Source organism: Tachypleus tridentatus, chromosome 7 (assembly GCF_004210375.1).
Source record: "Tachypleus tridentatus isolate NWPU-2018 chromosome 7, ASM421037v1, whole genome shotgun sequence".
Lineage (NCBI taxonomy): Eukaryota > Metazoa > Arthropoda > Merostomata > Xiphosura > Limulidae > Tachypleus > Tachypleus tridentatus.
Genome location: NC_134831.1, coordinates 143,178,225 through 143,196,781, shown reverse-complemented (window position 1 = coordinate 143,196,781; position 18,557 = coordinate 143,178,225). Strand labels below are relative to the sequence as shown.

Genomic DNA, 18,557 nt, shown 5'->3' with positions numbered 1-18,557 from the left:
CATATGTCCAAACAAAAAAACATGAAACATTTTACTTTATCTTTGTTCAGTTATATTTACAATATTTAGATATAGATTTTTAATTAAATCTTTATTGCTGCTTGCAAGTAGGTATTTGTCAGGCTTAGGTGTAAACTATGCTAATATTATAATGTAACCCAATTGTACTTGGCAATTATTTTCACTTAATATCAACCAGGGGCACCCAGAAATGTTTCTCTTCAGCTCTATATGCAGAATTAATGTCTGTTACAGTGGAGACAAATATTACACATACTTGAGGGGAAGATAAATAAATGATTACTTACATTAGATTTTAAATCACAAGCAGAGGGTGGGGTGGGGCGTGAGAAAGGACAGGGAAAAGTGAATGGGAAAGGACTACGATGAAAGCAGTCTTTGCAGGATAGCAAGTGGCTTTGTAAGGTTTGAATAGCAGCTAGTAAGTCAACAGGATGCAAAAAAGACCAAGGCTGTGATGAAAAAACACCTTAAAATTGTAGGTGTGCCTGGGAAGGAGCGAACCTAACACCTACGGCATTAATATTACACCTCGTTACATTTTTTATGTACTTTTACCACTTATGAAAAGAAAATGATAAATCTGCTTCCAGTGTTCAAGTAATATGTTAGGTCTACAGTGTAACTAAAATCATTCATAAATTTGAGATGTTAAAATATTCTTGATTTATCTCAAAATCAGGTGTTTTTCTTTCACACTAGCAGATGCAGAACAGACAATAACTGAATCCAGTTGCCCATATTTGCATTGCTACATTAATACTTGCAATTTCCAAAAGAATGTAATTCTAACAATGTCTTGGATATACGAACTAATGTGGACCATCATGTACAACACTAGTCTAAAGGAAAGTGTATTCCCACTGGACTTTGATTTATTTGGTTGTAGCAAGAAAATATGTGATATTCTAAGAATCCTGCTAAAACAGGCATCACAATTTGAAACTGTTAAAAAAATATAGAAATGCATACTAATAAATTTATAAGTGTAATATAAATATTTTTTAATTCTATCAAATTAAAAAATTAGCATTACATTATAATTTCATACATTTTATTATTGAATGTACTGTTAAAATCCCAATATAACTGAGTGAACATTATATTGGAAATTTAATTTTTATTTCTGTCATCCTGCTGGTTTGCAAAATAGTGTGATTTTAAAACAACGTGGTTTTCAAACTGAACTTCCATGAATGGTTATGAAGGGATTCACATGCTTAGAAAACAACACTTAAACCATGCCAACACTGAAAATGTTATATTCAGTATCAAGCAACAATACAACTACTTGAATCATTTTCAAACCACCTAAACAGAAATCACCCATTTTAAAAATACAAACTGACACCCATTCAACTTTCACAATCTATTCTTTACTCTTTTTTTGTGGCTGAAAGAATCATAGAACTTCTAACGATTGTGATCCCTGACAGTGAAATTGCCCAAAAGCTTTTTTATGCTGAGAAGACAAAACAACATACTTAGCTATAGATGAATTTGTTCCATAACAAAACAGAAAATCCACAAATCTGATGGTTATATTTTTTGTTTGAGAGTTTAAACAAGTCCATTAAGATGAAACTGACATTCCTGCTCACTTTTTGATGAAACTATGCATAAATTCAGTGTGCTTAGGCCATGCTACTGCCATTGTTGTATGTGAGAAGTTGTTCCCTGTTCTCACAGACCTTGGAACTAAGAATTTATAAGGAATGTAAATATTAATTGGAAATTATATGAAATATTACCAGCTGATGATAATAAACTCAAAGCTTGTTGCAAGTAGGATCTTGTAGTTCACACACAAGTCACAATGCTTTCAGAGATGAGTGTTTTGGGGATGATGGGAAATATGAGGGAAAAAAAAAGAAATTTCTACAATTTGTTCCGAAGATTTTTTAACAAGAGTTAATGACTTAAAAAGTAAGACTGTATACTGAGATCTTCCATCCCTATTTTGTAAGCACTAATGGCTGTAGAACAGTGATTTGGAAAAGCTTCTTCCATGTCATGTTAACAAACGTAGGTTCACATTAAAATGCACAAGTTAATATTACAGCATGTGTGAAGCTATTAACATGTTTGAACTTGTAAATGTTTTCAATTCTTTTGGTGCAGTGCAAAAATTACTAGATTTCAACATCTTGGAAGGTCACTATCAACTGAACCCCCTTTCTTATCTCGTATGCCTTCATGAAACTTGCAACAACCATTATGAAATAAAAGCTGGACAGAAAATGTCAAAATTTGGTTCCATAGGAACTTCTGGTTCCAACAATAGTGGATGTAAACTTTTTTTGTTACTCTACATGGTAATGTGTATTTATTTGCTAACAAAACAACATACAATACTTTGCTAAATTTCTAGTTAATTGTTGTCATATTTCATTTTCTTGCTTGCCAAAATTTGGTGAAAACTTAGCAGCAATGTCTATATATACCTACACTGTTGTTAGCAATGTAGGTCACTTAAGAAATGCACTGACCAATAATAAGTAGAGTTGCTTATTATTGGTCAGTTCACTTGTTAAGTGACAAACATCATTTAGGTTGATTGTAGAGCTTTTATTCTTTCAACCTTTCAACTACCCAAGTTTTTCCTAATGTAATGTTTGCATTCAGAAAACATTTTTCAAATTATAAATGAATAGCTATGAGCTCATTCTTTATCATTTAATACTTTATTTCTTTAAACATTAGGTTTTTTCCAGCAGTACAAATGAAATAACTTTAGTTAAGTCGTTTATTCAACCAAATAAGCAACACAGCTTAATACGTATTACGAGCAGTATTTATTTACTGAATATGACTGAAAAAATATATCCTGATTACAACTTGTGAAATATAAGCTTCTCTTAAATTTGGTCATTAAACTTAGTGTGAAAAATCAAAAGAAAAAAAAATCATGATAATGAGTGACATTTCATACAGTTCCTGCAGATGTGAGGCATTCCTGTGAACAATCTAGTGATGTTTTTGTCTCATTCCTTCATCAGTACTTTGCTAAGGTGGTTTAAAAATAAACAGCTATACAACAAATTAGCTATAGAATGTAATTTTTTATCAGACAATCACAGATATTTTTACTGCATGAAATATATTGTTAATAAGCAAACAACTGTCAACAGTAAAAATAAGAAATGTCATTATAAACTAACAAATTTTTGGACCTATTTTAACATTTTACATTTCTATAAACAAAGAAACAAAATAAAAACCTGTAAAGAAAACTACAAAGAATCCTTTTGATTTGGTTTTCTGTAAATTTTATGTTCAAAATTATGGAAGAGCTAATTCATGAGCTGCTGCGTAGCGACCTGTTACATAATGGTACAACTGACGTTCAATATCACCCAAAACACTACTTGCTCCAATTCGGAATAAATGAGGTTGCAACCATTCATTTCCAAGTTCTTCTTTCATTAACATCAGCCAAGAAAGGGCATCCTTTGCAGTTCGTATTCCACCTGCTGGTTTAAAACCAACCTATAAGGGAAAAAAATTAACCATTTTTTTATATCACAGAAATAACTCATGAATTGTGTAAATATTTTTTAGTATTTGTAGATGATAACTGTAGAGTGAAAAATACAAACTGTTAAAATATGTTTAGAAAATATATATCCTCTAAGTGTCTAGTAAAATATGATATGCAAATTAACTAGACTGATATGAATTACAGCAGCTTAAATACTACAAAAACTGCAGTTAAAAAGTATAAAAGTGCATTTAATTATCCATTAAACATCACTTCCTTAATTTAAATTGGTTAATATCAACAACTGATGTTTTAAGAAAGCAGTCTCAAGTTATGAAGCAAAGTGATTACGAAAAAGTTTTTCATAAAACTTGTTTATAATTGTAATTAACTTTACTAGGTATTTTTCTATCAAAACTGTATGCGAGTACTGATCCAACGTGGATTGCATTATCAAGAAAAGGTATTTCCATTCTTGTCATTTTGCATAGCTTTATTAGATAGATATTCCAGCCCTGTAATGATCACTTGTATGCAGAAATAATTTACTTTCTAACAGTGTAATACACTACAAACTTCTTCCTCAATTGATATGCTGTAAAAAACTATGCTCAGTGTTAAAAAATATCTCAACTCTACAGCCCAATGTGATTCAGCTACAGATCTAAATTTAATTTGGTGCATTAAGTGAAATATAATTGAGAAAGGAAGCACATTATGGTAATACATAAATAAGTAGGCACACAAAGATGTAAAGTGTAAAGAAAATTCTTTTATTTGTGATCGAACATACTATATGTTTCACCAGAATATCAGTCTGTCTTTTTTCAGGTGTAATTAATACTAAGCTATATATAGTTTATGTAACATTTACAAAAACAAAGATAAGCAAGATGGAAATAATTTCAGCAGTTGATGAGATATAGTTAAAGGTCAAGTTGTCATCACAGAAAGAAGAAGAAAAAATATCAGGATTGACACACGTTCTAGACTTGCAACATATAAGAGCATAAAATTAAAACCCAACCCTTAACAGAAATGAGAGCTAATAATGTGAAGATAGATCACATTATAAAACAGATATCAACAATTTACTAAATGACAGATCATACACTGTACTCAAATGCAACCTTACCAAAGTTCATTAAAACATTAAAAAACTAGTTAAAAATTGCCCTATTCTCACTGATACATTTCCCTCGTCCCCACACATTATCATCCTCTAATTTTATGCCCTTCCAAAAGTTCACAAAAATAACATTCCTTATAGACCTATAATACCAAGCATGGGCTTAACACTTAGCAATACTTAGTTACAAAATTAAACCACTTACTTCAAATCAATTTACAGTCTCTCAAAAATCATAAATTTTGTCAATAGAATCAAAAACTTCAAACTTAACCAGGAAGGTGTATCCTCAAGATGGCTTGTATGGGTATTAAAACTAATCAAAATAAAGTACAGAACAATGTTTCAACCTTCTTAGGCCACCTTTTAACCTGAAGATATAAGAAGGTTGAAAGGTTGTTCTGTACCGTATTTTAAGTAAAGTTTTAATACCCGTACAAGTCGTCTTGAGAATACAATTTTACTTAGAGTGGGTTAAATGTCAGCATAAATTACCAAGAAGATATCTTAGTATCTTCTGATATACAATCTCCATTTACCACCATATCTGCAGAACAAGCTATACACTGCTCAAAAAACAAACCAAAAGACATTCCTGAAACAGAACCTACTTAACCTTTCACGATGTGCTGAAATAACATACAAAGGCCAATTCTAAAAACAAAGCAATGGACTAGCAATGGGATACCCATCTCTCCTCTACTTAGTGACCTCTACATGTATGATTTAGAATAAATTCACACACATAAAGATATCTAAAATCTGGCTATGATACACAGGTGATATATTCAGTATATGGCAACATGGGAAAGATATACTACTTTATTTCACTGAATTCATTAACATATTAAGATCCAATATCAGAGCTTTCAGATGTGAAACAAATTCAACAGTTGCTTCCCATTTTTGTATGATAATTTAAAAAGAGAAAAACACCAAGTGATCATTTTACAATGCAAAAGATTTAATCACCACCTTTCCCAAAAAAAATCCTACTACACCAACATAAATCGTGCCATACAACTATGCACACACAAAGATCTACTAACTGAATTGAACTAACCCAAAGCCACAACATCATAGACAGGAGATTTATTAAACTTAAAAACAACGAAGTATATAATACTAATTCCAACCTTTCACCTATTTGTAACAAAAAAACACAAATTTGTTCCATTCCCTTTTGTGTCATAAATTACAAATGAAATTACTGCATTTTTAATAAATTGAGCATTGATGTAAAAAACTGTAAATATACCTTTACATAAAATTAATACCTTACTACCTAATGTAAAATAATCTCTACCCAAAAAACAAAGGTAGGGTAATTATAGTATCCCTTGCAAATGTGGCAACAAATACATAGAACAAACATCACATAGTTTAGAAATTAAACACTAAAGATACATGCACAGAGGCGAATACCAGACATCTGGACTAACATATAACCAATATGAAACAGGTCATAAAGTACTGTGGAAAGAAATTCTCCTACTCTATCAACCAATAAAGAAACTACTTGGAAACCACAGAAATCATCAGAGATTAAGATCTCTCACTAAAATGTGATAATGGTCCTAACAACATGAACTGTGTTTGTCAAGTTCTATTCACTGCCAACACTTAACCTTTAACTACATCTGGTCACCTGCTGACAATATTTCCTTCTTCCTAACATTATTTAAACTGTGTATAGTCTTGTATTGATATACTTGAAGACAGACCAATGTCTGTCTAAACATGTGGTATGTTCCACCATGAATTGAAAACACTTCCTTATGCTTATAAATCATTGTGTGCCTACCTACTGATAATGTGTAATAAACAGGATGAAAGTAATAACACAGTTTACAAAATTTAACAAATAAGTAATCAAATAGACAGTGTAATAAATGCAATGATTTGTGTGATTTAGTTATTAAAATTACAGGAATCAAGAAAACATATATTTCAACATACACATTATCCACTTCTTATGTTTGACAAACAAACAATACACTATTTCTGTCAAATTTTCTCACTGATTTAACTAAACTTGATATTCCCATTTTCATCATATAACCAGAATTTTTCAACTGTAATAAATCTATGCATTAAGATCACACTTTCATCTTTAATATAGTTAAAATATAATTATATATTTGTGCAGTTTATGTGAAAAAAAAAAAATCCCTCAATGATTTTAGGTCTAATTACTTGATTCACTAATCTTTCAGAAGTATACTATAGTTTCTAAGCATGCAATAAGTTGCTATTCTGGTAAACAGCTCTAAAACATATTGCTTGCCATCATTTTAATACCTTAAAATAATTCATTCAACTAAAAAAAAAACAATTATTTCTTATATAATTTAATTCTAAGCCATTCATATCTTCATGTGCTAATGAGCACATCATTTCATGACGACCATAATGAACTAACAACAAACTGGGTTATTGTGATAGTTAATTTTTCAAACTATTAATACCTTGAAAACATAAAAAAATGACTAGTGATGAGGTGTGTTGTACAAGTCCTTTAGAATTTTAAGAATAGCCAAGTGCCAAATATTTATAAATTCTCTTTACAATTTCTAATTACTTCTCTGCAAAATAAGAATACCAAAATGAAAAAAAAACACAAAAGAAACATCCAATTTATTAGAACTCAGGAGTAACACAAACACGTGGCTTTCTAATACCAATAACAATCAGACATTCATATTACCTGATGCACATTTGTAATATATTATACTACCAATAACAATCTGTAAAGCAAAACTTGATATGTTCAACAAAAATGGGTTTGGTTTTTACATGTAAAGAGTTCCAAAACAATAAAACTAAATAAAAATACACATACTTAAAGTAAGTTTAACCATATTTTATGAAATTTAATTACCAGTAACATTTAACTTTAGACTGAACTCAGCCAACATGTTTTGAGGTATATTTTTTATTACTTCAATTTCTGTGATTCATTTTAATTACTATTTTTTGCAGTATTATTTCATAGGTTTTACCTGCTATGTGAAAAAGATCTATCCAGCAAATTTATAAACTGAGAAATCTAACTTAAAAAATTCAACTGAAATACAGTATGTAATGGTGTACTTGATAAAAGGCCTAGTTTCAAGTATTAGTAGTTGAGGTCAGAAAAAATAAGCCCAACAAACTTTGAAAAGAAATTAGTCATTGTGGGAAAAAGCTGAAGGGTTAATTAGAAGATTGAATTTTTCGTGTAACATATAAATACACATTTTTCAGTGTATTTAAACACAACAAGTATGGTTTTAAAACACTAATAACAAAACACTGTTAGTATTTAATAATTATTTTTGTTACTTTATATTCCTCATTTTATGTAATTAATAAAATAAAATAAACTTTACTTCATTTTTAACATTTTTTTTTATTAAAACTAATATTAATTTTTTTGGGAAATCTTAAATTTTCATGAAATTAATGCATTAACATAGTATTTTTCAGTCATGCAACACTTTTTTAAACATGTCACTAGTAATTTTTAGCTTTGTCCATTCACACACATTCATTTAATTGTCTTAGATTCATTTGTTCAAATTTCATGTGGTACATTTAGGAATGCCTGTTTGACTTTTCATAACTTCCTGTACATTAAAAATCAAATTATCTTTCAAGTTTCAATTATGTTTGTTCATAAATTTGCAAACAGTGTGAAAATTAATTTTCACACTGTTTGCAAATAAAAATTATTTACCATTGGTATTAGACATTCTATATGATAAAATCTTGTATATGTTACTAGAACTTTTTAAACGCATTACGTGAACTATAAAATACTATTAAAAGTTTGAAGTACCAAGTAATTACTTTTGTTTCATACATAAAACCAAAAACTTCATGATTAAGTTGCTTTTATTATCACAATGAGATTTATTGAAAGAAGTCACCTGAAACCAGATAAAAGGGATTCAGTTATGTCAATACTGTCATTGTTCAACTGGAAGTAAACAAACACAACATAAGGTACTTTCAACTCAAATGTACAAGTATAAAAACTCATTAAAAAATTCAACTCTAAAGGACTCTCATGAAATGGAATCATTACCATGTTGGTTTTGTTCATTAAACAATTCTTACAATATTATAAGTTTTCCTGTTCTTATTGTATTGAGTAACATAGTTTAATTTACTTGTCCTGTAGCTTTAATGCCACTAAAGCCAAATGTTCACTTCTGGCATTAACATTTAAAATACTGCAGTTATCCTGACAATGGCATCAGATATTATATAATCTCCCCAGAAATTTCCAGAACTTAACTGAAAAATGTCAAAACTAAGGAATGGTTGCTGAGTCACAGCAATAGAATTGTATATTCTAAGATCCCCCAAATCAGTTGGAAGTAGAGGTGAAAATTAAGGGTATAGTAAAAGTTGTGATTGAGAATCTGGTTTAAGTTAAAGGTATGAGCAAGCAATGTCTTTACTGGGCACTAACCAGCATGCAAGTGGCATTCTGGACATAACCACACTGTCTCAGATTCGGCATGACACATGTACATAACTAATTACAATATTAACTCATCACGCATTTTCTCAATCCTCCAGGAAGAATGGCTAAACATTGAAACTACACCCCAAAACTTGCTCTGCTATATCCTGTGGACTTGCATATGTTGCACTGTTTGCTATACAAACTGTTTCACATATCCATATTGACTTTAAAACTCCTTTGGGCAATTACCTCACATATATTTTGCAAAATATACTACATTCTTGAGTTATATATAAGAAAGGTGTAAATCTACCTTATATCCTGTGACTTGGTAATAATCTCGAATTGCTCTCGTCATCACAAGACCTACTGGAAGAGTTGCATTCACTGTTTCCTTACCAGTTGAGGTTTTAATAAAATCAGCACCTGATTTAAAAATATTCAGAAAGCAATATTTAAGTTTTAAAAATCAATAAATAGTTTTCATAAGTATATTTCGATAATTAAAAAACTATTCTTGCCTTCTTTCTACACAATTAAAATATCTATGCTTATATTATATATATAAAAACAATAATGCTATCAACACGAGTCATGAGTAAAAGGCCACGTCATTGTGTTTGTTCACTTGCATTCAAAATTTTGAACGGCTATTTTATAAATTTGTCTATAAACCTGGTACAAAATTATAAATTATAATCAAAATTTCTATATTGTACATTAGTTATTTTCTTAATTTAAAAATAAATAGAAAAACAAACACACCATGTGTCACATGGTATGTTGAATATAGCACTGCTTCAAATTAGATGTTTGTGATGTCAAAATACAAATCCTATAGTTTTATACAAGTTAGAAACTGACATAACCAATACTGACAAGCTAGAAAATTTACTGAGATCTCACCAGTGTATTTTGTACAAGTTAGAAACTGACATAACCAATACTGACAAGCTAGAATATTTACTGAGATCTCACCACATTTACAGAATTAAATGCAACAGCCCAGCCCACCTATTATGATTTTTAGAAACATTTTCCTACGTAAACCTACTTCTGTCTATGACATGTGAATAATCAAACAAGAGCTCAAAATGTCCCCTAGTAGTTTTCTCAGTCATTTTGAAGTATCAGGGCATCAGTCTTATTCTTTTGATACAAGATAGTAAAGTAAGTTTTTAGTGAATTCAAAATTTCATATTCTCTTAGACTCAAATACAACTTAGTAGTAACTAAGCTTGATAAATTATAGTGGAATTGAATAATACTGATATGTAATATTTATGATTTTTGCTTATTTTAAGTGTATATATAAAACATAAAAAAAAAGTTATTTCATTTCACATCCTCTACAGGTCAAATTTATAAGGCAACAATCTATTGCAAGTAGCAAACAAGTACAAAATTTGTACCTATAAGAAATAATTGTTTGTTTTACTTCTTTATCCACTGCTCCATGTTTTAAGAAAAATATGTTTAAGAGCTTGTTTGTAAGTAACAATTATATATATATACAATGTATTTTAACTTAAATACAACTGTACTTTACCAAATACTAGTCCACTAAAACACAGTCAAAATAGGTCACTTTGTAAAGGTCAGTTTCATATTACTGGATGAAGTAACATGAGTGCATGAGAGCTATATCATTCTATTATGTTAGCCAGCAATGGCTGAATAGCCAAAATAATAATATATATATATATAAATGTATAATGTTACAAGATTTGAGCTATTTAGACGAAACACTTGAGTTTTCATTTTATAATTTGTAGTCATTTTAGAATTACAAAAAACAACACAAGTTATTTATTTCCTAATTTTTTATGGTGGTTAAAAGGTCAGTCAAATTCATGGATTCTGTATATTGTTAGGGTAGAGAAAATAACAGCTAAAATATAAAGTTTTACTAAAAACAAACACTTGAAATGTATTTAGCAGGTTTCAGAGATTAAACAAATGATATCTGATATTTTGGAGATGAAAAATATTTTTTTAATAATAACATGCAAATCACTTTGTGCTCAGACTAGTAACAAAATAGACTTGATATACTGATGAAATATACTTCATTAAAATTCTAGTTTTCTGTGTATACAAGATTTGTTGTGTTTATTAAAAGTCTTGAAAGTTTGTGAAGATACACATACTGCTTTAAACGTTACAGTATAAATACTTAACATGCACAAATGTGTACATATATGAACACATCTATTTTATAATAAGGCCCTCAAAATGGGTTAAATGCATAAAGTTATAGAAAAATTACTCAATACTTGATATAAAGTTAGTTAAACAATAAAGTGATTATACACAAGATATTAATGAGCTAACATTTGATCAAGTTATCATCTCAGGAGAAATGTAGACATGTCACTGTATTCTGCCAATCATATGTGTTATAACAAATAAAATATACTATAAAAGATCTTTAACTTTTATCTTTAGTATTATTTATTTCTGTTCATCCTTTACTTGTTGAAATAAAATCTGTAATTTTGCACACAGATGCAATGTATAACCCAAGTTATTAATTGTATTAGCAAATTTCATTAAAATGTGGAACTAGAAAACCATAAATAGATATTACTTGTGCATATCCTACCTTACGTGCATTTATATTTCAGTTGCACAAATTGAGAGATGTGTGTTCCAACTCTTTAGCCAAGTGATCTCACTTCATAAAATCTACGATGGACTTCATATTTATTAAATAATTTTAATGTCTTCTTCTTGTTAATTATAGACCTAACTTCAACAAAGCATACTGACATGACAGCTTAAAATTATCAAAATGTAACAATTATGGTCAATTAATTACTGCTGCTAGCTACCTGCCATCATACAGACGATACTTGCTTTGTATACATTTGTCATTGTACCCAGCTCTCCAGCAGCTATAATAGTTTTCATATGAGCAGCTCCACATGCTTCTTTCATCATTTGCACCTCTTTGTATATACCTGTTCAATATGAGGTACATAAACACAGTTATCATCTGTACTTTTCAAATATATAACATTGTATACATGGAATAAAATATCCTAATTAAATACTGTAAAAATAAAACCATCCAATGTATACTAATACACTCACTAGTGGCCTCAAACAATGAAGCTTCCAACCCAATCCAGTAAATTTTGAGAAAAGAAAGGTAAGAGGATTTTACTGAAGTTTACAAGCTGATCTGGAGGATATGTAGGATTAAGAACTCTCATTCCTTTGTATTGTATTCTGAAGATGATAGGAAGAAGGGAAACGAATGTAGAGATTTGGAAAAGACAGGATAAACTCCAGTTATAAAAATGATTTTACTAACTAGATTACTAAATTGTGAAATAAGTTTATGTTGACAATAGTGGAGACAGCATTCTACATAGTTTAAGAAGGGAATCAATGATTTCCTGAAAGTAAAGAGAGGATATGAAATGGGGAACAGACTTGATGGAACCAAATGATTTCTTGTTGTTTGTAGGTTAACATCATCATAACTAATGACTTTTGTAACTAGCAATCAATCTTCTACCTGCTTTTTCTGCAATTTTTAAGTCAAACTTACAAACAATGATAAGAAACATAAGTTCAATCAGTGATATATATATATTGAATGAAGCTCTATGAATCATCTATATAAACTTTGCAGTATCATAGTACAAACCATAGCCTCTTGAAACAAAAGCAAAATGGAACATTTATACCACTTATTGTAAGATTTTCTTATTTTCAAAACTAATATTTATATTGAAAGTGATAGATTAGGCTGAAAAAGGTCCCACACCTTCCCAGTTTCCTCCGAGGGCATAATTTCGGTTAATTACAATGTCTATTTCTTGAGCTCCATCTGCAACAGCTCTTTTGATCTCTTCTAATCTTGTCTCCAAAGGATATTGACCTGTTGGAAAGCCTGTAGCTACAGCAGCTACTGGTATCTTAGCTCCTAAGAATTTAAGGGACTTTACACTGTCAGCAACTCTTGCAGGATATACACACACTGCTGCTACAGTTAAACCTTTGGGAAAAAAATACAGTGTACAAAATGACAGTTTTATGGTTTGTTTAAAATAACAACTGAAGTAAGTTGAATATACTGAATCACACTTACACTAAGATGAAATAAGGCAATTCAAGGCTTACCAAAATTAATAATCTATATTAAATTTTTAATTACTTACAATTTTGTACAAATGACACACAAAAAGAAATTTCAATGAAGGAATTCCATTTAGAAACGATTTAGTTTTGTACAGCTTGTGTGTACAAAAAACAAATTGTGTGTGTGTATGTGAGAGAGATACACACAAATTATTGGCATTTTTATTAAATTAATACTAACTTGTGAAGGGTGAACTTGATAGGTCAACTGACTTTTTGTTACCTTGCTTTTTCTAGAAGATTCTTGTAAAGAAGTCAGCTACTGCATTTTCTGAATCTCTAGAGCTAAATCATTCACTTTATTTGTAACAGTATTTTTCAAATATATTTCACTTTATGTGAATATATATATTCTGTTAAAACTGAGTAACTAGTGAAATTTGGTAAATATTAACCATCATGTAGTTAACCAATTCAGATGATCAACTTGAATTAATGAGAAATCATAATGGCAATTTTATGGTCACATGGATAGTTGGAATAATGAAAAGTCATACTATAATGGAACAGTTACTTATATGACAGTAGAATTTTTTTTTTTATAATGTAATGTGCAACCCCCAACTTTACAAAATTTTTATCCTGCGTGCATGTGGATTTGCAGCAGGGGTCAAAAGCAAATATGATTTCAAGAATACTTCCCACATCGATCCAATGCACTGGCACCATCTATATCAATATAATAGTACTGTCTGTTGTATGTCCATTTAAATACTTTTCAGGGTGTGGATATATGAGTGTTTTGCAGGTTGTTTTTTTTCACCACTACTTTGCTCTTGTTGATGGATCTTCACCAGATTTGGCATGAAGGTTTGTTGAGTCCATGAGGAGATAAAACCAAATTTGCAGTTTCACATTTTGTTTTTTGCTGTGTCTATAGGCATTTTTGTTTGTTTTTTTAAATTATATATAAAGGAAATAACTTTTCATGTCCTAAGATAACCTTTCATTAATCATGGATTTGCATAACTTCCATCCAAGGTACTGGTATATCCAGCTAATAGTAATAAATGGAAACATTAATTTGAATTAGTTGATAACTTTTATGGCATAAATTGATTTAATTGCAATTTCTTTTCAATGATTATTTTATGTGACATTAATAAGAGTAATTTATAATATTAATCACGTTAATTGCCCAGTTCTAGTACTTATATATTAGATATGGGAAAAGATTTTAAAGATTCAAAGAACTTTTGCAAGAATACTTGTGTGAACATGTTGATATCAGAGATTGTACTGAATTCTGGTCAAACCAAGTAAAAAGTATTAATTATCATAAATACATATCATTTTAAACTAACTTTTCTGGTCAATATCCATAGCATCACACAGATCTTGTCTGACAGGATGAACAGCCTTGTGGCACAATCTCTGAACATTTGTGAAAGTGTCATCTCCAGATAATGTTGTTAAATCAATACAAGAAATAGCTTTCAAAAGCCAGGCAGCCTGAAATATTAAGGAAGTGTTGAAGAAACAAATAGTAAAATTGATTTAAAGTACTAATACATAAGACTGAAAATTGATTTTATCATTAATATACACAGCATTAATTCTTTATAATACAAATGAATGTCAAATTTATCAATATCGTACATAAGCTATACTATCACAAATAAACCAAGCTCAGTTAATAAAATTAATAGCACTAAGTTAGTATACATAAAATTAAAAAAATCTTAATCTTAAGCAGCTTTAAAAATATATTTTAATTCAAATAATTTTTTTTAAATGTACAATAAACTAACTGGATAACCACAGGAAACATAGTCCAAGTTGAAAGCCAAAGAGTCTTATAGTTGTATAAATGATGAAAAGAATTCTTTAGACAAATATCCATAGAAATAAATCCAATTATGTTTGATGTTCTTTAAGTTTGCAGCTGATTAAAGATAATGTACCCAAGTTGGAGATCTAAAGGTCTTTGATAATATAAAATCATTAATTTCATAATGTACTCTTTAGCTTAGGCTTCTAAAGAAATAAAAAAATATTCCAATGATAGATCATATTTTTATTAAGTGGTCCCAGAGAATTATAATTTCCAGCCACAGAAACATGGCAGTTGTAAATATATAAATCTTACATAAATAAATTACTAACTGATGCACACTAAACAATAAATTGAAAATACCTACAGCTCTAATACATGTTGAATTTGCATAATTTATTTCAAGGCAACTGTACTTCCACTAATTTGAAATTAGCTTTAAAAAACATTGCAAAAAGCACTAAAGCTGTTGTATGTCAACTGTCAGCAATCAATGAGTAAATGTTAAAACTGAAACTAAGATGATGGTTCAAATTGACTGGACCAATAAGGTTCAGTAATACATCAAACAGTACCTCTCTTTATGCTCTTCTTTGATTTGGCCAGTTTCACTGGACCCAGAAACATTTACTATTTCAAAACACACAAGACTTTAAAACCATTTAAAATTATTTTCAGTCACTGAATTGACAGGAACAAGGGTATACAGTAAACTTGGTGTTGTAGAGTGCATGATGAATAAATCAATACATGGATATCTGTCCAATTTAATCTTAGCATATAAAAAATTGATAACTGGGAATTGTGAACAGCTATGTATTGCCCTTCATTATGTCATCAGTTGTAAGCACACTGTCCTGACAACAGTTTGCTATACATCGTATCATTGAGTGCAGCTAGGAACAATGTATCAATTACATCATGGCATGTGGCAGAATGGATAGATATACTACTGATATGCACCTGTCAATCACAGTATTTGAAGTTTACAACCAATGTGATTTCAAAATTTCACCTATTTTTCATAGGTACATAAATAAGCTTGTATTTCCTTATTAACATGTGATTACTGACAATTTTTATTATATTTACCCATGTGAATACATGTATAAGAGTTTGAAATGGATGAACATTAATGGAAGTACATTTTATCTTGCCTTGACATGGGTGTCATGCTGTATCACACTACCAGATAAAGCAATATACCACTGACATTTTGTTAACATTGTTCCATATGAAAGGTTAATTTACATGTAATGATTCAAATTACTTTTCATTAATTATGAACTAAATAATTAAACTTCTAGTGCAAATAATCTAATATGTGACTTGGAATCCAAGGATGTGTGAAGGTTTTGTTATTTTCATTATTTAAATATCATTGAAAGCCCTATCATCAAGTTGCCTATGTTGTGGCTTCACACTGAAATTGGTTTCAAATGCTAATTTGAATGTTTCACTGTTGCAGAGTGGCCAGGTACATTTTGTGAATTAATAATAATAAAAAATGCATTCAAGGCTCCATTGAATATTATTTACATAATTGTTTGTTCACAGCTCTAAAGGAAATTTGAAATATTTGCTAAATGAATTAAATCTGTGGCCTCACTGTGGTAGTTTCCATCTCACCATTCTTAAGAAAACTAAATAAAACGAATGTATAATATTACATCAATCCATTATACCTTGAAATTTGAAACCTATTTTGCAAATTAACTTAAGCCTATAGTAGCTACAAGTGTGATGTTTAAGCCCACTCGACAAATTTTAATCACTATCATTTTAAAACATAACTTGAAAATAAGACAGAATTGAGGGTACTGGAGAAGCACTAAAATTCAAAGAAAAATACCCTATAAATTGGATAAAAGTACTTTAATAATTACTATTATTATGTAATGTGTACCCTAAGATAACCCATATTATTACTATTAGGTTGAATAAATTCCTTTAATATATTTGTGTTGATACTTTAAGTGCATAATACAGATTCACAAGACGTAACCTAATTAGAATATGATACGATAACTATTTTAGGGTAATAGCGTTATTGTCACACCTGACATTCTTTCTTCACAGCTCGGCGAGTAGGTATAGCCTCCGCTCGACGTTTAACTGCTGACAAGTTGATATTAACTCGTTGAACCCAGTCGAGGTCTTTGGTTTAAATTATTAAAAGTTAGATAACAAGTATTTGGCCTGTTTTAATTCTACTTCTGAATTTTTAGTTAAGTAGTGAAACAATGCATTATATTTTCGTAAATATAAGTAATACAGTTTGAACATTGCATCAACTATACTTCTGCTTCTTTAGAATAGCTTCTCCCGAGTTTGATCATTAGTTAATATACAACAATTATAATGTACATAATTTTTACAAAATACAAGTTACAATCAGAAAAAATTAAAATTCAAACATAACGGTACATCTGCAATAACAAAAAGAAAAAAAGAAAGACATCACTGAAATGTTTCAAGAAGTCACAGAGAAAAATCATAACTGAGTATATCGTTTTAATAAGCTTTTCATCATCTTTGCTAACGTTAGCCTAAAATTTGTCATGAAATGAAAGAAGACTAACCCAAACCACAACCACGATTTCTAGCCGCCATCTTAAGATAGACCTACGTACTTAATGGTTTTAAGGTTCTATTTGCGCAAAAAATATTACATTTGAGAATTCGTTTCAAAAATCATGAGAATGGATCATGTTACAAAAATGCTACTTTAAGTAGAATTTACATTTGCTTATGCTATTATATGTCTTCAAATACGATTATAATTTATTGCTCATCAAAGAAAAAGATATTTTAATATGGAGATAATCAGTTAAATCGATTGATATTGTTCTAAGATTAAGCATTATTTTGAAGAAAACAAAACAACAAAAACAAACAGGTATGTCCAGTAGCGAATTAAAAATTCTTTAGACCTTAGGCAAGATGGAACGTAGACCTGTGGTATATTACATCTAAATTAAAATAGCATTGTTCCTACTAGGTTTCTTGACCAATTAGTGAAGAAAGCCATTTCGAACAGTTTCGAAAACATTTCTCTCTCATAGTTTGTTTCTAAAAGTTTCTAATTAAAATCATCTATAATTATGACTTCGTTAACAGCCGAAATCTTGATTTCACTGTAATGTTTCTCATTAACTTTATGAGTATCATATGATGATCTGTAACAAATTACCATCAAAAACCTTTTCCCCTTTATATCCACTAACAGGACCCAAATATATTGAATCACCTTGCTATTATCTTTTATATTCTCAACTTCAAAAAGGTGTAACTCACATTTCACATATAAATAAATTTCTCTATTTCCCTTTAGTAAATAACCTATAACCTTTTATTTCAAAGAAATTTTTCTGATCAAAACTGTCTATATTCAACTGTTTCATTTATTCCAATTACATTAGTTTGCTACCAGCGCTCTAAAGGTTTCTATTTTATTTATCATATGGCCAAGAGCGTAAAGCGTGCGACTCGTAATCCGAGGGTCGCGGGTTCGTGCCCGCGTCGCGCTAAACATGCTCGCCCT

At 29.8% G+C, this 18,557-nt stretch overlaps 1 protein-coding gene across 1 annotated transcript; it reads right to left on the bottom strand.

Annotated features, from left to right (window-relative positions):
- Positions 1–2,797: 2,797 nt before the first annotated feature.
- Positions 2,798–17,711, bottom strand: LOC143256792 (deoxyribose-phosphate aldolase-like). Its single transcript, XM_076514475.1, has 7 exons — positions 17,596–17,711; positions 17,073–17,170; positions 14,544–14,691; positions 12,866–13,096; positions 11,922–12,050; positions 9,401–9,513; positions 2,798–3,510 (listed from the first exon to the last, which is right to left on the bottom strand). Exons 1-7 carry the CDS (start codon positions 17,624–17,626, stop codon positions 3,304–3,306), a joined length of 957 nt encoding a protein of 318 aa, XP_076370590.1. The 5' UTR covers positions 17,627–17,711; the 3' UTR covers positions 2,798–3,303.
- Positions 17,712–18,557: the final 846 nt, after the last annotated feature.